This window comes from Sinocyclocheilus grahami, unplaced genomic scaffold (assembly GCF_001515645.1).
Source record: "Sinocyclocheilus grahami isolate Dianchi unplaced genomic scaffold, SAMN03320097.WGS_v1.1 scaffold223.1, whole genome shotgun sequence".
Lineage (NCBI taxonomy): Eukaryota > Metazoa > Chordata > Actinopteri > Cypriniformes > Cyprinidae > Sinocyclocheilus > Sinocyclocheilus grahami.
This window is the reverse complement of record NW_015505402.1, coordinates 361083-385873: the sequence shown is the minus strand read 5'-3', so window position 1 is coordinate 385873 and position 24791 is coordinate 361083. Positions and strand designations below refer to the sequence as shown.

General features: G+C 36.3%; 1 protein-coding gene across 1 annotated transcript in view; it reads right to left on the bottom strand.

Annotated features, from left to right (window-relative positions):
* Positions 1 to 24791, bottom strand: part of ptprt (protein tyrosine phosphatase receptor type T) — a 278126-nt gene that overhangs the window by 86374 nt on the left and 166961 nt on the right. The window contains exons 10-13 of the mRNA XM_016287683.1: positions 23724 to 23925; positions 22522 to 22624; positions 15964 to 16237; positions 3754 to 3790 (exon numbers count right to left, since the gene is read on the bottom strand). Coding sequence (XP_016143169.1) covers positions 3754 to 3790; positions 15964 to 16237; positions 22522 to 22624; positions 23724 to 23925 — 616 coding nt within the window. The remainder of the gene's footprint in view (positions 1 to 3753; positions 3791 to 15963; positions 16238 to 22521; positions 22625 to 23723; positions 23926 to 24791) is intronic.

Here is a 24791-nt window from a genome sequence, read left to right as displayed (position 1 = left end):
AAATATCAATCCAAGTTACATCTGCAATTAAATAATGTTATTTCTAAATGCAATTTGTAGTTAAGTACTGTGCAAAAGTCCAATATTTTGTATTTGTGAGCTTTCTTTACAATAAACCCCACTATGCATACGCTAACTAGTGCAATGACATTCATGCATTGTGCATTACTTTTTGGGGCCACTGTACACTCAAATTCAACTCTTAAAATATACTTATGATCCTTATAACTGCATGTCAAAATATGCATTTAAAACGTAAATGACGAAAGCTGTAATCTGCATAATTCAGACGATTAGGCATTGCAATGGTTCACTAGCTGGCTAAAAGTCGGCTATCTCCTGTGCAAAGCAGATATCCAGCAAGACCCTTTAGAAATTTGAGATATTTTAGTGCAAGCAATTTGTAATTTCAGTCAGGGCAATTGAACATATTGTATATGACTGTAGAGTGAAATGGAGAAGCAATGAAACGTGGACCTTACTGCACTGGAACTAAAGAACTGACACCTGTGTGTGCATGTGTGTGTGCATATGTGTTAGAGATTGACATCTGATTAGAACAGCAAACTGCTTCAATACTGTATACTAAATTAATATTAGGAATAAATGAAGAATAATATGAACATACAATAAACAAATATAACAATTAAGTACTCTTCCCATTACAATTAAGCACAATTAAGTACTCTTAATTATTCCACACACATTGCATATATGCACAGGAATACATATCTAGTATAGTAAACGCACACAAACATACACATGCTGGCAAACACACTCACATGCACGCACACACACACACACACACACACACACACACACCGGTTAGGCTGGCAGGGTCAGAATGTATGACTGGGGTCATGTTAGGTGAAGTTGCACATGTAAGGGGCGGAGTGTTGTAGGTAAGGCAACATATATCACTTTATGCTTACATTTTGCTCAGAAACTTATTAAGCTCTACTGTAAAACATTTTTATGCATAACCAAACAGTAATTAAGTAATGGTCTGAGTAAAACAAAAATGAATGCATTCACTCCAGAACAATAGAAGGGTTATAGAGCTAAAGTAAAAATAAATAAATAATATAACATTTATACATAAAATTAAAATACATATAATTTTTTTTATCAATAAGAAATACATAAGGATTTTTTCAGATCATTTAAAGCAAGATTATGCCATTTCTAAGTAGGCAATTTTCTTTAAAAGAGGATAACTGATATTAATTATGGATTCCATTTTTCAGAGCATAACAAGGTCATGAGCAAAACTATCCTAGAGAGGGGATATCTGTTGTTTTTAAACAATGAAATATTAATAATAATAAGATCATTTAAGACAAGTGGGCGGCACTGTACATTCTCAGGGTCCCAAATTACAATAGTGTCAATGGAGTCAATGAGAACCAGCTAAACTTTTTAGTGAACCAGACATGCAAAAATGCATTAAGATGCCGATGGAGAAAAGCAGAATAAAGGAACAAGATTTGAAAAAAAAAGACTGAATAAAAATAATAAAGTAGAGAAGGAAACAACAGCAGAAGAAATGTGGATGGGTGGAAAGAACAAAGAAGAAAGAAAAGTTTGACTATGGTATAATATTCACCTTCACTGGGAATGACAAGTATGTAGGGCGTGGTATTTTGTCCCCTACCTATTACCACTAACACAAGGTTTTACGTTCCAGGCCGGCATGCATGAGAGAAAAGAAGGAAAGAAAAAATAGTCTAAAGAATTATGCTTTCAACTCAATCATCTGAGCTTCCTTCGAGTGAGTAACATTTGGCTGGAAAGGAAACTGAAACAGGTAGGTTCTAGTGGAACTGACAGAGTAAGCATAAGAGTTATAGAAAATATTATAAATAGATATTTTTCATATTAATGCAAATATTTTACAAGTTGAGGCCTTATGTTGCTTTGAAAAATTGTTCTATTCTGAGTCTCCAATTGAATTGAAAAAAAAAAATACGGGGGGAATTCACTAAGACTGAATTGCGTCTGCGGTCATGTATATGCAATTGCATTGTTTTATCAACCGATTTAATAAAGGAATTATCCAAATTAGGTAACTGTGCTAATGACACTAGAAAATTTGCATGTTCTACCACTGCAATCCAAACACCTGAAAGAAATAGTTCACCCAAAAATTAGAATTTGCTGAAAACGTACGCACACTCAGGCCATCCCAGGTTCATAATGAGAGATTTGGAGAAATGTCCATCAATTAATATCTTGTAAGGTGAAAAGATGCATGTTTGCAAAAAACACAACATTAACTGATGGACTGGAGTGGTGTGGAATACTTGTGGATTGCTGTGATGTTTTTATCAGCTGTTTGGACTCTCATTCTGACGGTACCCATTCACTGCAGAGCATCCACTGATGAACAAGTGCTGTAATGCTACATTTCTCTAAATTTGTTCCAACAAACAAACAAACAAACAAACTCATCTGTATCTTAGATGACGTGTACATTTCCATTTTTGGGTGAACTATTCCTTGAATGAGTTATTTAAAATACAGAAACTACACTCTTTGATAACCAAAACATCTAGGCAAACATAACTTAATGTTATTTCAGAACACAGAGCTGGGTTTTACGAACAAGGCGTAACCTTAAATCAGTCTAGTGCACATAGAAAAGAGACGTGTTTGCATTCAAATGAATGGCAATTAAATACAGTGTAGCACTATTTCATTCTCAAAAAAACGTTTAGTGAATTCACCCCGTAATCTAAAACTATTAAAAACACCAACATTAAGAAGGCAAGGAAAGGTTGAAACTCTCAAATGTCTGTATCCAAGGCATCACAAAGTGTAAAGCATGTGTTTCTAAAGCAGAAACACAAAAGTAATTGGTTTTTACAATCATAATAAGAACCCAACTCAGGACGGATCTATCTGGGATATGAAAGGAAAACAGGCCATGACCAAAAGAATAGGAAAAAAAAGCCTGACATGGAGCAAAATAAAATGAGTTCAGCAAAACAAACAAACAAACAGGTGTGTGCAAAAGCAAGCTTATTGAATTAGATGGAGAAAAGCCAAAAGGAATGAAAGAAAACTCGAAAAGAAAGAATGGGGAAGGAAAAAAAAACATGATGAGTCTGTAGCGCTGCACGGCTATAGTGTCTCTTTATCTGTGATGTCCATTAAATAATAGAAAGTCTCTTGTGATTGCTCTGTTCCTGGAAGTGATTATGTAAAATGGTCTTTTTACGGAGAGAAGGGGAAATGAAATGGAGCAAAAGAAACTGAAAAGAATTGTTGGCCAGAGGCAAATAATCATGCAGGTAAAATAAAATGGGATTTCAGATTTTTCAATGAAACCAAAAGCACTAATCTCAGTCTGATGCAACTGAGCTTTGTCTGAATGTACAACTTAAATGAAAAGGCTTCGTCCTTTTTTTTTTCTTTCTTTTTTTGTACCTCATCATGTTTAGTAATGGGTTCCACTATAAAATCAAAGGTCTATTAAGAATACAGAGGACATGACATTTCTAATATTACATCTGCTTAATTCCAACCAAAACATTATTTCATTTAATTTTATTGATTGACTGTGTTTAGCTACAGGGACTTAAATAGGACAAAACTATCCAAATATCAACCCAGCCAAAGAACTTTTCCAAAGCAAGTCTCATCTGGATATACAAAGGGACAGGCAAATAAATAAACTAATAAATCAATAGTAATTAATAATAACATGTTTCATTCATACAAGCTAAAAAATAAGTGAAACAATTCTCATACCTTTGGTAGCCAGTCGCACACAGTTGATTTTGGTTTCCTAGAAGAGGAGAGGAAAGTTTGTGTTTTAATTAAACGTCAAAACGACACTGTATTGAAGAACATTGTTTTTGTCAAGCTACAGTGATCTTAGTAATTGCAACACAATGAAGTGCGGGTTATTTTCATCACGAGGTGCATGACATTAAGAAACAGTTAATTATATAACAACATTTCTAATGATAGTGAAGGGTTCCCAAATGCAGTGCTAAGGCCAAAACAGAGAGAAGCTAACATTATAGTTCAGTTTTCCTATGCATGTAAAGTCACTACAGTCAATTTAAAGACATTTAAGGTCATAAAACTTGACCTGAAAAAACCCCTGATTTGATCCTTAAAAAATGACTTTTGATGGTATAACCCAATGTAGTCATGTTTTTTTGAGTCATATTTAACATTATATGAATAAAACTGCTAATTTAGATAGCAACACATTTTCCTATTCTATTCTATTCAAAAGCATTTTGGTATGGCTGCCTTTGGAATGCCAGTTATGATGATAAAATTCTCACTTGCATTCTCCGAATGGCACGTGTGGCGTGACAGGTGTTAATTAGTCGGCAGATTTCGGTGTGAAGTCTGCATGGAAGTTTAGAGCTCTGAGACAGGAAGCCAGATGCTACCATGTGTTTCTGTGAGCATGTTTACAACAGCCACTTGTTTTGATTAGATCTGCTGTCCTTGTGCACCTCATCTCAGCAGGCACATAAACAGTAATGCCTACACATCACAGGGCCTTGAAAGGTTTTGCTAATAGCAATATTTCAGAAAGTGATATTGTATAGCAGCTGTATTATACATCTGAAAAGAGTGTCAGAAGTACATCATCTCAGCATTGCCACAGGAGGCTCTATAGCATAAATTATTTTCTTCTGTGCTCATTTTTCTCTTTTACGTAAACTACTAATGTCATGGTAGAGCAACTGTTTGACAAGAATCTTACTGAAAAGATAAACCGATAATAACAACGCAGCAATGCAAGAATGCAAAAAATGAAAATCCTGTCATTATTTATTCCCCTTCATGCTGTTCTAAACCTAATAAAACCTGAGAGGTTTCTGTCACTCCATTGAAAGTCCAGGTAACCGAACCTTAGAAGATCCTAAAAGGTCATAAAGGTGTCATAAAAATCCATATGAATCAAGCAGTTTAATCCAAGTCGTGAGACAACATTTGCTTTATATGATGAACAGATTTATTTTATGTGTTTGTTCTAGTGCTGCCAAACGATTAATCGCGATTAATCGCATCCAAAAGAAAAGTTTTTGTTTACATAATATATGTTTGTGTGCTGTGTATATTTATTATGTATATATAAAAGCACACACATACAGCATATATTTTGAAAATATTTACATGTATATGTTTATATTCACATAATTTAGGCTATATGATATATAAATATATTTAAAATATAAACATTACATATTTTTCTTAAATAAATAAATGCATGCGTTCGTATTTATATATACATAATAAATATACACGGTACACATATATTATGTGAACAAAAATTTTTATTGAATGCGATTAATCGCGATTAATCATTTGACAGCACTAGTTTATTCATATATAGACACATACAGTACATAGAGGCATCATGTATGGTAAACACAGAACCTAAAACATGCTCTCTATTTATATGTCAATCACTGTTTAGATTACAATAAAAGCCTAAAGCCTAAACCTGTTCATCATATAAAGCAATAATATCTCTTCACCAGACTTTGATCATATTGATTCATTTTACAACACCTGGACTTTTGATGGAGGGACAGAAAGCTCTCAGGTATCTTCTAAAATATATGAATTCGTATTTTGAAGATTAACCAAAGTTTAATGAGTTTGGAACAACATGACAGTGAGAAAACGATAACAGAATTTTCCTTTTTGGGTGGACTATCCCTTTAAGTTGCACTTGCAATGCACTGTCTGAGCATTCACACCTGTGCACGTGCACATGCCCAGAGTGTGCTTCTACCCTAATAAGTGCACTACAAGTTTCATTAGATAAAATCATCTGCTGAATGACAGCCTAGTACTAAATAAACCCTTCAAATGTTCACAAACACGCAGTTCTCAAAATTCACTGCTGATTTTTTTTTTATTTGCTTTATTTTTGCACCACTCAACATCACTTTGCTGTATGCTGAATAAATAATTCAAATTAATCTGCCAACTGATACTGGTAGCAAAATTCAGAATGTTGCTACCCAGAGACGTGACAACACAGACAAAAAATTGTTTGTTAACATGGTAAATACTTGTTTTTTGACGTTTTTGTTTTATTAGATGTCATTATAAAAGTAATGCACTGGAATAAAAGTTGATGATATAGCCAGTATGAATCAGTATGAAATGTTGCTGCGGTATTCTGGGTGATTGCTAGGTGGGTTCGCACTGGCCCAAGTCAAAAGACTCAAGCATGGAGTCTATAGGTGCGTTCACGCCATATCGGAATTCCCGTAATTACGAGATTCCAACTTGTAAAAGCATTCACGTCCTCGTAGAACTCGTAATTACAACTTGTGAACTGGGAGTTTTCTGAGAGCTACGACTTGTACCATGTGACCGCTGTACCACCTGACCACCGCAGGCTCTGTTTAGGCGTTGATAGTGTTGCCATAGAAAAGCATAATTCCAACAGCTCAGAGTAGAACGTCACGTGGTGTCATCTCGAAATTACGGTAATTACAAAATGGCGTGAATGCAGCATAAGATATTCTGACTCCTAGATATGCCCCCAGCCCCTCCTTCAATGCAAGTCTATGGGATGCAACCTCCGCCAGGTGAAAATCGTAAGTCTGATCACTTAGACAAGTAAAAGCACACCTCTCCTCAACAAGAAGCATGATTTGAGGTATCATTTGCATGTGGGATGGTTAGGGGTTTTATTAAATGACTGACCCTAACAACAGTAATGAAGCTCGTCTTAGCAAACACCACTAACAAATCAATCAGAAAATGCATTTTGAAAAAGCAATACAGGCAGTCTCTCTCCTAGCTTTATTTTATAACTCACTATGCCTTTATCATTGGCACTCTTCAGAAATATTAAAAATCCCCTTGGCAACACTGCACATATCAATTTGGCTCACGGCAAATCAAAACCCATACGAGTTGCTCAAATACATCCAACGCTGATAAATGCAAACACAACAACGCCCTCGACTCACAATGTTGACACTGAAAAATTAACCGTCAATGCAGTGGAAAAGGGCAGCCACTAACATGTGACCTCGCTGTCAGTGACGGTTTATCCCATCTGATTGTGGCATTGAAGCAGGGGGTGGATTGACACAGCGAGGCGGAGAGGGGTCCATATGTGAGCGGACCATCTGTCTGTCACAGACTGCTATCAGACATGCAGGGTCAAACACTGCTGGCCACTGTAAAAGTGGGTGAAAATAATAGTGTTCGAGTTTTATGAGGACTTTCCATGCAGATGAATGGAGGGAGGCATACAAGCTACAAAAACAGGGAGGGAAGGCAAAAAGAGGCTACTAATTAAAAAGTACCATGGTTTTAACTTTTTTTATGGCATGGTGTTCTAGAAATACCTTAGAATATCAAGTAAATACCATGAAATATGAATAGGGTACTTATTCTGTACCATGGTATTAGTAAGAGATCACTTACAAAAAAGTACCATGGCAGTACCATGGTACACCGATGGTGTCAGATGGTAATATTACCCTACTGTTCAAAAGTTTGGGGTAAGCAAGATTTTTTTATTTTATTTATTATTATTGACAGTAGACATTTATAAGGTAAAAAAAGATTTAGAATTCAAATTGAAGCTGTTCTTTTGAACTTTTTATTCACCACATAATTTTTAAATCATTATTGTTTCCACATTAATATTAAATTGCTTCCACAAAAAGATTTCATTGTAATAATATTACAACAAAAATAATATTATTGTTTTTATAGTATTCTTGATCAAATAACTGTAGCCTTGGTGCGCATGAGAGACTTTTTTCATGAACATTAAGAGTTTATTGAGGGAAAACTCTTAGTTACTAGTGAATACGTATTCCTTAATTTAAGTGTTACTCAAAATTCTGCTACACCATGGTACGGCTCCAGTATGTTTTGTAAGAGAAAAGGGTGAGAGGAAGGAGCTGAGGGCCGGTACTTTGCTTCTGAGTGCAGTCGGAGTGCTGGGACTTGGGGAATGGAATAATAGCAGGGGGTCTCGGCTGATGGGAAACATCCCTACAGGAGGTGACAGCTGAGCTATGCTGTCTGCCCCTCCAGTCAAATAATTCACTGACAGACTGTCAAAGGTTTTTTACGATGACCGCGTAATGACGGAGAGAGGAAGACTGAGAAAGATGGAGAAAAAGGTATACTGGAGTCGCACCGGTAGTGACGTCATGGCTGTCGCCGGCCAACGAGTTGGTGTTTTTTCAATGTATGCTTCAGACACGGGTCACGACGAGGCGTTCCCCATAGCGACCCCTAGAGGACGCAGTTCGAAGTTCCCATGAAAGGGAACTCTTAGTTACTAGTGAATACGTATTCCTTAATTTAAGTGTTACTCAAAATTCTGCTACACCATGGTACGGCTCCAGTATGTTTTGTAAGAGAAAAGGGTGAGAGGAAGGAGCTGAGGGCCGGTACTTTGCTTCTGAGTGCAGTCGGAGTGCTGGGACTTGGGGAATGGAATAATAGCAGGGGGTCTCGGCTGATGGGAAACATCCCTACAGGAGGTGACAGCTGAGCTATGCTGTCTGCCCCTCCAGTCAAATAATTCACTGACAGACTGTCAAAGGTTTTTTACGATGACCGCGTAATGACGGAGAGAGGAAGACTGAGAAAGATGGAGAAAAAGGTATGAAAAAGAACAAGTCTTTGCAGCGCAGGAAAAACTGCAAGGTGGCGAGTGAAAATGAGAAAAGAGTCTTCATCTAAACATCTAACTTAGTTATTCTAACAGACTGCGAAATTACTGTTAGCAGACTGAATATCAGTACTGGAAAACACTGCTGGTCTGAGCAATGATGCTAAAGTGCTGTGGCTCATTGTCAAGTTGTTGTGAGACAGTTGCTATGGTGGTTAGGATGTTCTTAAACAAAACAAAAGCAAAAAATATGGCTTTTGTTGGCGAAATGGAAAGATTGGCACATGCATGACAGTTTTGAAAGAAAGGGAAAGCTAATAACTAATAACATAAGCTAATAACTCTCCACAGACAAATCCAACCGACTTCAATTTACTAAACTTGAGTGACAAGTTTTCATTGATGTGTTGAAAAAGAACACGGGACTCTTATGAAAAATGCCTAATGGTTAGCCAGAGAAGTTAAAGAATATGGATTTCATGTCACCGGTCAGCTTTTTGCCGTGCCTGCAAGAGTTAATCCATATGACAGCAGATTTACAGTCTATACGGTTTCTAGTTGGTCACTCACTCAATTCTGAAACATGTTATGGATTAGTTAGCCATTACAGCAGTTATCTTGACATGCCTGCAGCAAATTTTGCTGATGACAACGGCTGTAACCTAGGAACACACATCTAACTATTAACTAGGTCATTTTGTGTGAACACATTGATTTCTGCAAAGTTTGGGCCTTTAGAAGGAACAAATAACCACATATTAAAAAAAGTGACGTGACATGTGGCCAAGTATGGTGACCCATACTAGGAATTAGTGCTCTGCATTTATCCCATCCTAAGTGCACACACACAGCAGTGAACACACACACACACACTGTGAACACACCTGGAGCAGTGGGCAGCCATTTATGCTGCGGCGCCCGGGGAGCAGTTGAGGGTTCGGTGCCTTGCTCAAGGGCACCTCAGTCGTAGTATTGAAGGTGGGAGAGAGCGCTGTACATTCACTCCCCCCACCCACAATCCCTGCCGGTACAAGACTCGAACCTGCAACCTTTGGTTTACGAGTCCGACTCTCTAACCATTGGGCCACGACTTCCACGACCATTAGGATATACGCTACAGACATGATTTATGATGAAACTTTTATTTATTAAAATCTATTTATTTGTCATAATCAGCTTCTGCATGTTACATAAACAGGCTGATCAAAAACATTATTTCCTAGGAGACAAACAAAAGCACGCAAGTGTCTCACAATTTAAGCTGAGTTTACCCAGTTTCTAGAGTGTTTTAAACAGATTGTGAAATTGATGCTTATAATTACGAGTTATGAACGCATGTATGAATGATTGCAACATCCTCCTGAGGCAATCATCTACACATTAGGGGCTCAGAACCATTAGGATATATATTTATTAAAATCTATTTATTTGTCATAATCAGCTTCTGCATGTTACATAAACAGGCTGATCAAAAACATTATTTCCTAGGAGACAAACAAAAGCACGCAAGTGTCTCACAATTTAAGCTGAGTTTACCCAGTTTCTAGAGTGTTTTAAACAGATTGTGAAATTGATGCTTATAATTACGAGTTATGAACGCATGTATGAATGATTGCAACATCCTCCTGAGGCAATCATCTACACATTAGGGGCTCAGGAGGAAAAACGCTCCATAGAGAATGAGTAAAAGAAACGTGCGGTACAAAATGACAAAAGAAAAGTGGCATCAGCCAGTCGTCTGGAGGTATTTGAGACAGCAGCGCTACTATTTCAGGAGACGTTGCTTTCGAGAGTAACACCTCCAGTCTAGTGAAGTATTAGCAGGAGGTTTAGGCAAAAGAAACTAAAAAACAAAACAAAAAACTATGACACAAGCTGCTTGTGCTGTCTATAGTGTTTTCATTCATACAGAGCACTCCGTTTTTCATAAAGAACAAAGGAAAGCATGACAGCTGACTGCAGCGTTAGGTGTAAATGAAGAAAGAAACGGCAAGAGATTCTCAAAAAATGTGTTAAAGAAGTGTGAGACACTTCAAAAACACTCCCGACCACCACAAGAGAAATGTTTTGTCTCCAACCAAGAGTATCAATGCTATCAGATGCTGATGAACTGTACAGAACAACAGGAAGAGGGCGAAACACTAATTAACCCGTGATTAGGGCTATTCCTATTTCACTTAATTAGTAAGCAATTAATCATATTCATGAATATACAAACACTGCATTAAGTATTTCATTGCACTGACCAAATTAATGGGACAGACATCTAGTTAAAATAAATATAAAATAAAATAAAAATTTAAAATGTAATTAAATTAAAAATGTTTTTTAAAAATATATATTATTATTATTATTTTAATTATTATTATTATTATAAGAGCATCTTGTGCTTCGGTGAAATAAAGGAAATCTGACCTTTCCTGAGAATTTAATCAAGAAATAGTGCAGATTCTTAAATATTTCTTCTTTATTTATGTGACCTGCCAACTGACCATTTAACACTAGACCTGGGGAAACGTTTTTAAACACTTTGTTTGCTTGGTTATTTTTTTAATCAAGTTGTCCAATAATAGCTGCCACACTCAAACAAGCCGTGATTTCACCTTTGACTGGTCGCGACTTTTAAATGCAATCTGTTTTCCTCTAGAGTGTTTGTTCCTATTAGAGCAACACATCCGTGGAAACAAAGTGCCACAAACTTGCCCTTTTACCTGCCACACACCGAAGACAGGACGTGCTTTGCGGGTTCCATTTTGTTAAAAGCTGCATGTGTCTGTTTCAATTTCTGTCTAGTGTGGGTTCAGCCACTTAAACGAGCGAGTGCCTCTTCACAACTCCATATCCCTCTTTCAGAACAAAAGACGCCTGCAGCAGCAATTACTTGCTCTTTTAGCCCGAGCGTCTGCGGTCCTGTTCACAAACACACCAGAGGGACAAAAGCGAGCGGAGGAATCCTAATTTAGCTTAGAACATTTTGAGACCACTATTCTCCTGACCATCTCTCCCTCTCTCGCCATCTCTGGCAAGACTGACGTGATAAAGTCTATCAAAAGTGACCTGGTGCTATTAGCAGTGCCAGAAGAAACTCTGTGGGCAGCGACGCTCTGAGATGCCATCGTTTATGGACTGCTGCTACACGGAGAGATCAAGAAACAGCAGTATTTCTCTAAAGTTGATGTGTGTAATGTCAACTGAAGAAGGGCTCTTTTCAGGGGAATCAACCTATGATTGGCTTAAGCAGGAATAAAAAAAAATTAAGCTTTAGCGTTAGTTCTGGCAGGTCACGTGAGTCACGCTTGCATCAGCTGATTCTCAGCTGATCACATCTACCTATAGGAATACGACACCTATCGTGGCATTCCTATATAAGCTGTATTCAGTATTATTCAGCAGCTTTTCAGCTTGCTTCGGAGCAAATTACCCTCCTCCATCCCCAGCTCCACCTTTCTATGGCCTTATTTCAGTGACTTTAAAATTTTAGTTTTTCACTAAGCACGCATAAACGTTGTTTTCTCAAAAACACAATCACATACATACATGCTGCTCACATATTATTGTAGCCCAGTTTGTGCTGATTATGGTGCTACTAAACTTAGTCATTAAAATGTTTATTAGCAACTGAAAAAAGCACAAATGTCAGGACATGTCAAAACTTCTCCAATTGAGTACATTAATGATATCTGCCTTGTTCTGTTCTGTTAACCCTGGGGGGGTTATTATTGCTGCTCTCCCTGCTCATTCATGACAGGCTGCATGGATGGGCAGGGAGGTTTTTTGCCCAGAACAGAACCATACCGCCAAACCAAACTTTATGCTAAGTATCTATCATTTTGACGATAGTGGTCCTGACAGAAGTATATTAACACCCTCAGAATTTACTTCATCTGAAAAGGCCTTTAAAAGGCATGCTGGCATTTGGACTCCATGGAAAGTGATAATGATTACTAGAAAATTTAATGTGGACTACAGTTCCTGTTCATGCTGACATTATGGAGCAAAGGTAGTTCATTAGAGAGTATCGCGTTGTATGATGTTTTTAGCTTCTGGTTTTGTTAAGCAACTTTCTAATAATAATAATAATGATAATAATAATAATACATTTTATTTATAATGCGCTTTTTTCACACCCAAAGCGCTACAACAATGTAAAAAAACGATTAAAATATAAAAAAACAATGATACAATATAAAACAGCAAAATAAATAAAATCAAAACCCTAATCAACAGCTTAATCATGATAAGCAATTTTAAAGAGGTGGGTTTTCAACAGTTTCTTAAAAGTACTTATTGTAGGAGCACTTTGAATATTCAAAAGAAGCGTATTCCATAACCTCTGAGTGGCACAAGAGAAAGCTCTCTGTCCCATAGTTTTTAATCTGGAGTGGGGCTGATAAAGAAGAAGAGAATCAGCAGAGTGAAGAGGACGAAAAGGCATGTAAGGGGTAACTAAATCACAAACATAAGAAGGAGCCAATTCATGCACAGGTTTATAAGTTAAAACAAGAATTTTAAACTCAATACGCGATTGAACTGGAAGCTAGTACAAGTTACAGAGGACACCACTGATGTGCTGCCGTGAGGCTGTGTGAGTGAGAACACGTGCTGCTGAGTTCTGAATAAATTGTAGCCGTTTGATAGATTTTGCTGGTAGACCAATGTAAAGAGAATTGCAGTAATCAATTATTGAAGTGATAAAGGCATGGATGAGCCTTTCAGTATCAGGTGTAGAAAGGAAAGACCAAATCCTAGCAATATTTCTGAGATAATAAAATGCTGATTTAGTAACACTCCTAATGTGAGCCTCCAATGTCAAATTAACATCAAATATCACACCAAGGTTACGAGCGTGTATAGATGGCAGTACAGAGCTGTTATCCAGTGTCAGATTAAAGCTGCTACATTTGTGGATGGCTGCTGGTGTGCCAACAAGAAGAACCTCAGTCTTAGAGTTATTTAATTTTAGAAATTTGTGAAGCATCTATAATTTTATAGTCTGCAAACATTCAGAAAGGATTTCAGAACTAACTGTAACATCAGACTTTGAACTGATGTATATTTGGGTATCGTCAGCATAAAAATGATACCCAAGACCGTGTTTTCTAATGATTTGCCCCAGAGGAAGCATATAAATGCTAAATAGTATGGGCCCCAAAACAGAACCCTGAGGGACACCATATTGGACCTGACTAATGTCGGATTTGTTATTTCCCAGAACAACAAACTGGGATCTATTTGTAGGGTAGGTTTTGAACCATTCAAACACAGTGCCAGAGATACCGAGCCAAATCTTTAGTCTATCAAGTAATAAAGAGTGACATACTGTGTCAAATACTGCACTCAGGTCTAACAAAACCAAGAGGCACCAGAGTCAACTGAGACCAGGAGGTCGTTCATAACGCGAATCAAAGCGGTCTCAGTACTGTGCCCCGATCTAATCCCAGATTGGAAAGGCTCTGAAAGGTTGTTAAATGACAAATGAGAATGTAATTGTGCCATAACAACATGTTCCAGGACTTTAGCCTGAAAAAGAAGATTTGAAATGGGCCTGTAATTTGTTAGATCAGAGGAATCACATCCAGGCTTTTTAAGGACGGGTGTGATAGCTGCAACCTTAAGTTCACACGGAACAATCCCAGTAATAAGAGAAGTGTTAACAATATTTAATATGAGGGGACTGATTGTTGACAGACACCCCTTAAGAACAGTAGTTGGAACAGGGTCAAGGATACAAGTGGTTGAGTTCATTGTCAACACTAATTTTGAGATGTCATCAATGGTAATATTTGCAAAACTAGAGAACAAAACCATAGGAATACTTGGTGGAAGAACCTCAGGGAGCACAGAGCTGGGGAGAGAATCAAGTGTCTCCAGCAAATTTACAGTTTGATAACAAGCTGAATTATCCACATTATTTATTCTACAAGTACTTGGATGCTTAAGTGACACTTAATCTCTGAATGTCTTTATTAGATAGTACAAACTAAACGAAGCTTGAAATGTGCACTTGTCTACAGTTGGTGCGATATATTTGTTATCCAGTGCAATCACATTCAGACATTTTTAAGTGTCCAAAGTCCAAATACTCTTCAGAGCCACTGTATAAAGCAGTGATATTGTTTTGTATATTTCATGCATAAATATCATTACAAAACTGCACAGAATGTGCGTCAAATCAATAAATGATTCTACTAATGACAACTGCTACATCAAGCCGGTTTGAATAGCTATCATGACAGGTAATCTCAAAACTGAATTGCATTGTGAATTTATTTGTTACTTTGCGCCGTGGAAATGAAAAAATTTGAATGGCACACATTTACACCGAGTGCTCCTCGAACACACTTGGAACAAGGTAAGTTGAAAACAAATCTGAACTACCAACCTAAATCCATATTTTATGCATGAATCTCCAATCAAATTATCTGGGTCACGGTCTGAGGTTGTTTTTGAGTGCTTTTCTCCAGCCGCCTGAGACTGAGAGATTGAATTGAATCAAATCCAATCAAATTGGGAACCACATACTTCAAAATGCACAGCAATGCAGCCTGCCCAAATGGAGCCTTTACTGAGTGCATTATGCCTGCTGAAATGCTAATATGTGAATATATATATCTAAATATGCATTAATACATCTAGCTGTTTCTAGAATAGCCTTGTTATTTTGGATGATATACTGTACAGCTGAGGTTATGTTCTGTGTACTTTTAGACTTTTTCCTACAGCTTCATGCTTGAAATGATTTTTCCCCCAATGGTAAGACTTCTAAAATGTAAAGATGACTTGTTTAAGGCTGAATCTCTCAAAATAATGTCAGTAAATATAAGAGTAAAAAATATTTTTTTCCCACCATTTGCCACCATTATCATTATCATTATCATTCGAGTTTTTTTATTTACATTTTTTATAATTCACATTTTTGTCAATACTGTTTCTTATTTTGATTCCTATTATTGCAATACTATTTTATAGTAAAAGACACAGCTATATATTAGGAAAAAATATTATTGATAATAATACTAATGATGTGCCAACAGTGTGATTTTGTTATATATTTTTTAACGTACATCTGCATTAGTTTTTGGTATGTGCATGCTTAACAGCATTTGCTAGTACAAAACATACTAAAATAAATAATACAAGTATTTTTGGGGATCATCATGATGAGAATTGGAAAATGTTTAATTGTCATGAAGTTCCATTCTTATGTGCAAAATATAATTCATTATTTCATTCAGTTTGAGTTCAATTTACCAACCAATACTCAAGTGTCAACCGTTATCAAGATGATTTAATTGGTAAATGAAATAAACAGTAAATGGGATACTCACCCCATTGGCTTTGCTCAGGGCCTGAAAGTAAATGCTGTAGCTTTTGGCTGGTGACAGCGGTGCGTTCCAGTAGCCATTATAAGTCTTGTTGTCTCCTATAGTAAAGGGCTGTACTACAGCAAGGCTAACAGGGGGGAGTTCGGCCGCAAAATAGTGAGGTGAATTCAAGATGGAGGCATTTCTGAAACTAACAGGAACGGAGAAACACTCCAACACATCAGTGGCTCTGCGAACTTTCTGCTTCCGTTCCTCTTGAACCACCACTTGATAAGCACTAGAGGGAAAAAAGATGAATTAATGTACTAAATATCAAAACAAGTACCTAATATGTCATTATTGTAGCTAGTCTCTGATGAGGTCTCAGAAAAAATAATGAAGAGGCTCAATTCCAATAGGTTTTTATTTAAGTCAACATAAAACATGTTCACAATGCATTTCATTTTTGTAATGTGACATAGTGATGAGGAAAACATGACATTCAATGAGAAAACAGTAGGATGGGACTTGATTTAATACATTGGTGCACAATAAAACTAGCTTAATGTATTAGCCAATTTTCATATTTAAGCACACGCTTTAGTATTAGCCGCTTATGCTGCAGCCTCTCGATTTGAGAAATATCTTCAGCTAGCGATGGCACATCCAAAAAAGAGAGAGGGGGAGCTGTGCCCGAGGCAATTTAATGAGCCATTAAAACCATCAAGAACATCTCTTCCCGTAGCTTTCTAAGAATCACAGAAGGCCTTGTCAGCCATCAAGAATTTTCTAACGCTAACAACTAGCTGCTAAACATCTCTATTAAAGTCTCTTCTTGGAATAAAAAAAAAACTCTTTAAACCTGCATGAGACCCAAAAATACACAGCTGCTTCTCCTCTTGAGAGAAAACGACGAGGCAGGCGATGCGGTAGTGAGCCAGCAGAGGGAAATCTCTACTACGGTAATTAGCTGGAGGGGAGGTGGCGGATTTGTGCTCATGGGGCTTTTTGAAAGTGCTTGTCATGGGGAAGGACTGGAGAGGGGCATGTGTGTGTTTCAGTACACGGTGAATAGATAAGGACATCTTTTGAGCTCCCTGTGCTAATAGTACTTGTTTGCAATTATGTGGTCTTACGCCAAGAACATACTTCCCAATTATGTGCAATTAGGGAAATGTATGTTTCGCCGAAAAGACGTGGCAAATTATCCTAGCCTCTAATCTGGCATCTTTCATAAAGGATAATTTCCCATGACCAAAGAGGCCTGCCTGCTTTTCTCTTTCAAACACGCTGGATTTCCATTTCAAACTAATGGCTTTAAGTGCATACTGGATGTCGTGTGTTGTGCGTCCGCTGTAACCCTGGTCAAAATCTGCTGTAATTATAAACAATTTTCAGTTGCGTATTTTTCATAAAGACGCTTATGGATTGCCAGGGTCATATGCATTGTAGAGCACAATAACAATGGAAATACTTTAAACATTTTTCCACATGTTTTTTATAAAACAGGCATGAGTTTAATAGGTTTTGATTTTACCCTTAAAAATATATTGAATAGAATAGAATAGAATAGAATATTATCATATATTGTCTTGCCAAATGCTATTAGTTATTTAAAACTCAAACTGAAACTAAAATTAAAGCCATTACAAATTATTATTACTTAAAATAAAATATATAAAAAAACATTTATCTCAGCTAGTTTCCAAGGCAACATTTCTCACTGCAACTTAGTTTAACTTGATGCATTACAATAAATAAAACTGAAATAAATTGAATAAAAACTATATAGATGTACAGTATTAAAAAACTATTAAAAACAGGCAAAAATTACTAAAACTTTAAATTGAAAATTAAAAATATTTAAAACAAAAATTAAAAGTCACTCAAAATATTAATAAAAAGTAGTATCTCAATGGTACTACAATAATACCGGCAAATACAACTCAGAATTGTGCTTGCAACCAAATAATTGTCATAATTACTGATAGACTCCCATTGCACATCAACTGTGCTGTTCTTCTAAGTCAGTGTCGACTTGCAATTTCGAGAATTTGCCAAAATCTGTTGCACATTCACAGTCTGAATTTCCACACAGAGAAGGGCTCTGTTTGAGTGCCAAAACACAGCCAAATGGACCAGGATCCCCTCGAAGGCTTAGCATACAAATGATGCTTATTTGAATGACTGCATTTAAAAACCCTCAGGACCCCGAGTGAATCAACAGTAATGCACTTCTTCATTCAGTCGATGCACTAGACCCCTCTTGGATGATTGGAGAGAGGAATCATGGGTAATTTGGTGTATTTTTGCCTTTTAATTTGCTTAGCATCTGTCCGCAGATCTAATTAATTAATTTACATAATCCACATGGGATATTCTATTTACTATAAGCAACTTTGCAACAACATATCAGCTAACTCTCATTCATTTCATTTGCAACTACACTAACTCTCATTAGAGTATTAGTAGACTGTTAAGTCAGGGTTAGGGTTATAGTTAGTAGCATAAGTTGACATGTACTTGCAAAGTTACTTACAGTCAGTAGAACGTCTGTAAGGGAACTATTAAAATAAAGTGTTAACAGATGGGTCAATGACAAAAAGGGGTTTTCAAGCATCAAAACAATAGAAGTTTAATACAGCTTAACATTTAGTTTTTCCTCCCGTACATTAGAATTCTGACCAGAAAAATAATGGCTGTCATACATTTTACCATGATTTAAAGAAGACACCCACTAAAATATCCTTCAGTGTAACAACAGTTAAAAATCTTGTCAGGCATATTTAGAACCAGAATCATTATATGTTATTAAAAGACGCCCATTAAGGATTACAGTGCAGCCCCCAAAACTAATTTTTAAATCTCATTTTAAATCTTTACCAATCTTTGCTACTGTCCTTCAAGCCAATGGGTTTTACCCATTTGTCAGAAAGAAGCTTTTTAATTAGCTTTTATCACTAATTCTTTTATATATTTCAGGTCAGAATAAGTAAGTTGTAAAATGTTTACATAAATATATCCATTAAGATGAATGATGGTAGAACAATATTTCACCCATATTTTGGCATTTTATTTTCATAACAGTTATTTGAAACAGTAAAGCAGACACTTTACTTGTATTTAACATGCTTTCTATGTATATAAAATCACCTTCATAAATTTAATTTGATGCGGACATCAAAATGGGACGTCTCTTTATTGAAACAGATATTAAGCAGACAGTCTACTAATTCTGTAATGACTGGTAGTTGACAGCTGCAAAGTTACTGTACTTATAGCTAGTAGAATGTCTAGCGGACTATGGAAATGTTACCAGTTTTGTAGTTTGACACAATCAGCATGTGAACAAGTACTTAAATCTTCACAGCCAATGTTGAGGTCCAGCAAGCACACTTTCAGGCTCCTAATCTCAGTCAGCTGATAACAGCCAATTAGGGTTTTTAAATTTCCTCATTATATCTGTCCTTTCTATATTCTCCTTTGAATGAAAATGTCAAAACATCACACTTGACAAGTACTTCCTTAGATTAAGTTATAAATGCAAACATTCTCAACATCAGTAACATTTACTTTTATGCATTTGACAGACACTTTTATCCCAAGCGACTTAGATTGCATTCAAAGTATACTTTTTTTTATATTTTTTAATTTTTTTACATTTGATCAGTTTTTCAAATAAGCAAAATACTTTGGACGCTCACCTGACAGGGGCCCCTCGTGATTGGGCAGGTTTTAAGAGGACAGTGATTGTCGTGTCTGTCTCGTTGAGAGGAGCGTCGGTCTCGTATTCAGGCATGGATGGAGCTGCAGACACATAGATTCATGTTAAAGGACACCAACTATCGGGATATAAAGCAAGCATGTACTGTATAGCTTAGCAGACCTCATCTCAAATGACAAGAACAAATGGATGAGAACCGGATGTCTAAAAAGCTTTGCACTTTTTATCGGTTTATGTAACATAAGTATGAGTTAATTGCATTTGCAAATATAAAATGACCAATATTAATAAAAGAGCTTTGAAATGAAAGTGCATTGTAAACACTTCTTGCATGTTTTACAAACTGAAGGAGATGTCAAAATTATTGTATGCGGCAATTGACAGCATGTTACAGATGCCGTCAACAGAGTTTAGCTTGTATTGAACTTGGAACTCAGCTGCCTTTCAAACACACAAAAACATGTTTTAATATTATGCATAATTAATATTCATGTATTTGTAAAAACATTAATTTCACAGTATTTACTCCTACGAGAAAGCAGACAGTTTTGAAGCCTGACTCAAAACGATCATTACTATGTAATCGTTTTGAAAATGTCACTCTCTCATTACAATGTTTAGATTCAGTGAACAATACGGTTTTAATAAACAGTGTCTGGCGTGCTGCACAAATGCCACGTCATTATGAAACGGAATGAACTGACAGCCGCGGGCCACAGGAATACGGCTGAACTTGTGGAGGATGTTGTTTACGATTCATGTTCTCATTATTTTGTTCACTTTACATTAACTGTATTCCAATGATATTTATGCCAATAACACGACTCACTAATGAGATTTTCGCTCCAGCAAAGCTTCTTTAAGACACAAAAGAAGTAAAAATGACAAAACTAATTATGCAAATTTTAGAAATGCAAGAGATAATTAGGTAAGCAATCAAATTAAGCTTATTTATCCCCGTCAGTTCATGTTCCCTGAAATAATTTCATACATTATCACCACTCTGTCCGAAGTCAATACACTATATCATCCATTAAGAACACATGTCTGTCACATTAACTCAATTAAACTGGAACTTGAGGGTCTGTTTTACTATAATTATATATATAATCATCATTAGCCTTTGGAAAATATCCAATAATCTTAGCTGCACCCTCAGCTAAAACCCTGCCATTCCCTTACCTGCGATTTTGGTGGCAATACGGCTGGTCACAGGGGGGCCGAAGCCTTTATTTGTACTGGCTTTCAGAGTAAAGTAGTATGTGGTGCCAGGATACAATCCTATGAAGAGATGATGGGTCTCATTTTGGAGTTTGAAGACACGGCCACGTTGTGTTGTCAAATCTGCACTGGGGTCCAGGGAGCCAAGAGCCTTATAGGTGATCTAATGAAAAAGAAGAGACCGATAGACAATTACAATGATAAGTTCATTAAGAGTCTCGTAGATTCAACGGAATCACAAATTTAAATGTATTATATCATGTATAGCTCACCAAAAATTTAAGTTATGTCTTTATTTATTTAAACGTTTATTCACCATTAAGTCCTAAACCTGAATGACTTTATTTCTTCCAAAAAAAAAACACAAAAGAAAAGGTTTTGATGAATGTTCATGCTGCTCCTTTACAACTGTTAAGTCAGGGTTAGGGTTATAGTTAGTAGCATAAGTTGACATGTACTTGCAAAGTTACTTACAGTCAGTAGAACGTCTGTAAGGGAACTATTAAAATAAAGTGTTAACAGATGGGTCAATGACAAAAAGGGGTTTTCAAGCATCAAAACAATAGAAGTTTAATACAGCTTAACATTTAGTTTTTCCTCCCGTACATTAGAATTCTGACCAGAAAAATAATGGCTGTCATACATTTTACCATGATTTAAAGAAGACACCCACTAAAATATCCTTCAGTGTAACAACAGTTAAAAATCTTGTCAGGCATATTTAGAACCAGAATCATTATATGTTATTAAAAGACGCCCATTAAGGATTACAGTGCAGCCCCCAAAACTAATTTTTAAATCTCATTTTAAATCTTTACCAATCTTTGCTACTGTCCTTCAAGCCAATGGGTTTTACCCATTTGTCAGAAAGAAGCTTTTTAATTAGCTTTTATCACTAATTCTTTTATATATTTCAGGTCAGAATAAGTAAGTTGTAAAATGTTTACATAAATATATCCATTAAGATGAATGATGGTAGAACAATATTTCACCCATATTTTGGCATTTTATTTTCATAACAGTTATTTGAAACAGTAAAGCAGACACTTTACTTGTATTTAACATGCTTTCTATGTATATAAAATCACCTTCATAAATTTAATTTGATGCGGACATCAAAATGGGACGTCTCTTTATTGAAACAGATATTAAGCAGACAGTCTACTAATTCTGTAATGACTGGTAGTTGACAGCTGCAAAGTTACTGTACTTATAGCTAGTAGAATGTCTAGCGGACTATGGAAATGTTACCAGTTTTGTAGTTTGACACAATCAGCATGTGAACAAGTACTTAAATCTTCACAGCCAATGTTGAGGTCCAGCAAGCACACTTTCAGGCTCCTAATCTCAGTCAGCTGATAACAGCCAATTAGGGTTTTTAAATTTCCTCATTATATCTGTCCTTTCTATATTCTCCTTTGAATGAAAATGTCAAAACATCACACTTGACAAGTACTTCCTTAGATTGTTATAAATGCAAACATTCTCAACATCAATAACATTTACTTTTATGCATTTGACAGACACTTTTATCCCAAGCGACTTAGATTGCATTCAAAGTATACTTTTTTTTATATTTTTTTATTTTTTTACATTTGATCAGTTTTTCAAATAAGCAAAATACTTTGGACGCTCACCTGACAGGGGCCCCTCGTGATTGGGCAGGTTTTAAGAGGACAGTGATTGTCGTGTCTGTCTCGTTGAGAGGAGCGTCGGTCTCGTATTCAGGCATGGATGGAGCTGCAGACACATAGATTCATGTTAAAGGACACCAACTATCGGGATATAAAGCAAGCATGTACTGTATAGCTTAGCAGACCTCATCTCAAATGACAAGAACAAATGGATGAGAACCGGATGTCTAAAAAGCTTTGCACTTTTTATCGGTTTATGTAACATAAGTATGAGTTAATTGCATTTGCAAATATAAAATTACCAATATTAATAAAAGAGCTTTGAAATGAAAGTGCATTGTAAACACTTCTTGCATGTTTTACAAACTGAAGGAGATGTCAAAATTATTGTATGCGGCAATTGACAGCATGTTACAGATGCCGTCAACAGAGTTTAGCTTGTATTGAACTTGGAACTCAGCTGCCTTTCAAACACACAAAAACATGTTTTAATATTATGCATAATTAATATTCATGTATTTGTAAAAACATTAATTTCACAGTATTTACTCCTACGAGAAAGCAGACAGTTTTGAAGCCTGACTCAAAACGATCATTACTATGTAATCGTTTTGAAAATGTCACTCTCTCATTACAATGTTTAGATTCAGTGAACAATACGGTTTTAATAAACAGTGTCTGGCGTGCTGCACAAATGCCACGTCATTATGAAACGGAATGAACTGACAGCCGCGGGCCACAGGAATACGGCTGAACTTGTGGAGGATGTTGTTTACGATTCATGTTCTCATTATTTTGTTCACTTTACATTAACTGTATTCCAATGATATTTATGCCAATAACACGACTCACTAATGAGATTTTCGCTCCAGCAAAGCTTCTTTAAGACACAAAAGAAGTAAAAATGACAAAACTAATTATGCAAATTTTAGAAATGCAAGAGATAATTAGGTAAGCAATCAAATTAAGCTTATTTATCCCCGTCAGTTCATGTTCCCTGAAATAATTTCATACATTATCACCACTCTGTCCGAAGTCAATACACTATATCATCCATTAAGAACACATGTCTGTCACATTAACTCAATTAAACTGGAACTTGAGGGTCTGTTTTACTATAATTATATATATAATCATCATTAGCCTTTGGAAAATATCCAATAATCTTAGCTGCACCCTCAGCTAAAACCCTGCCGTTCCCTTACCTGCGATTTTGGTGGCAATACGGCTGGTCACAGGGGGGCCGAAGCCTTTATTTGTACTGGCTTTCAGAGTAAAGTAGTATGTGGTGCCAGGATACAATCCTACGAAGAGATGATGGGTCTCATTTTGGAGTTTGAAGACACGGCCACGTTGTGTTGTCAAATCTGCACTGGGGTCCAGGGAGCCAAGAGCCTTATAGGTGATCTAATGAAAAAGAAGAGACCGATAGACAATTACAATGATAAGTTCATTAAGAGTCTCGTAGATTCAACGGAATCACAAATTTAAATGTATTATATCATGTATAGCTCACCAAAAATTTAAGTTATGTCTTTATTTATTTAAACGTTTATTCACCATTAAGTCCTAAACCTGAATGACTTTATTTCTTCCAAAAAAAAAACACAAAAGAAAAGGTTTTGATGAATGTTCATGCTGCTCCTTTACAACGAAAGCATGTATTGACCAAAGGCTGTCAGTTTCAAAGAAATAAAATAATTAAAATGCTCCAGTTTTGTTTCAATGACAAACCTGTCTTCACATGCCACGTTTACATACATTTTCAATGACTGGCGGCTTAAATTTCAGTCTGTTCTTCACACAAAGTTTATACAACAGCATGATTTCAAAAGCCTTGCATGACTTAAATGACGCACTTATATGGGTTTTTTTTAATTAAATTTTTTAAAGATGTATATTTATACAAACAGAATTTTTTTTTTGATTAATGTGCATGGTGCTTTTTTATTGAAAACACTTGGAAAATAAAAATAAATAAATAAATAAACTATATATTTATTGGTCTCATTCTGTATCGCGTATCTTGTCAGTGTCTGCGCTTGCTTGGCCAATTTTTGTGGAAAAAATAAGGAAAGTGTGTCCAGCTGAATTAATTTATTATTTTGATAGACGGGTATAAAAAAAGCATAGTTTACCGCGGCAGCGGTAGCCGCAGTCGTCGCTTGACGGCCTCCTCTTGTGAAGACTGAAGAGTGTAAAGACCATCGACTCTACCGTGCGACTCCACCGGGCAGGGACACCGGCAAAGGATAAGTATTGCTTTTTATTTC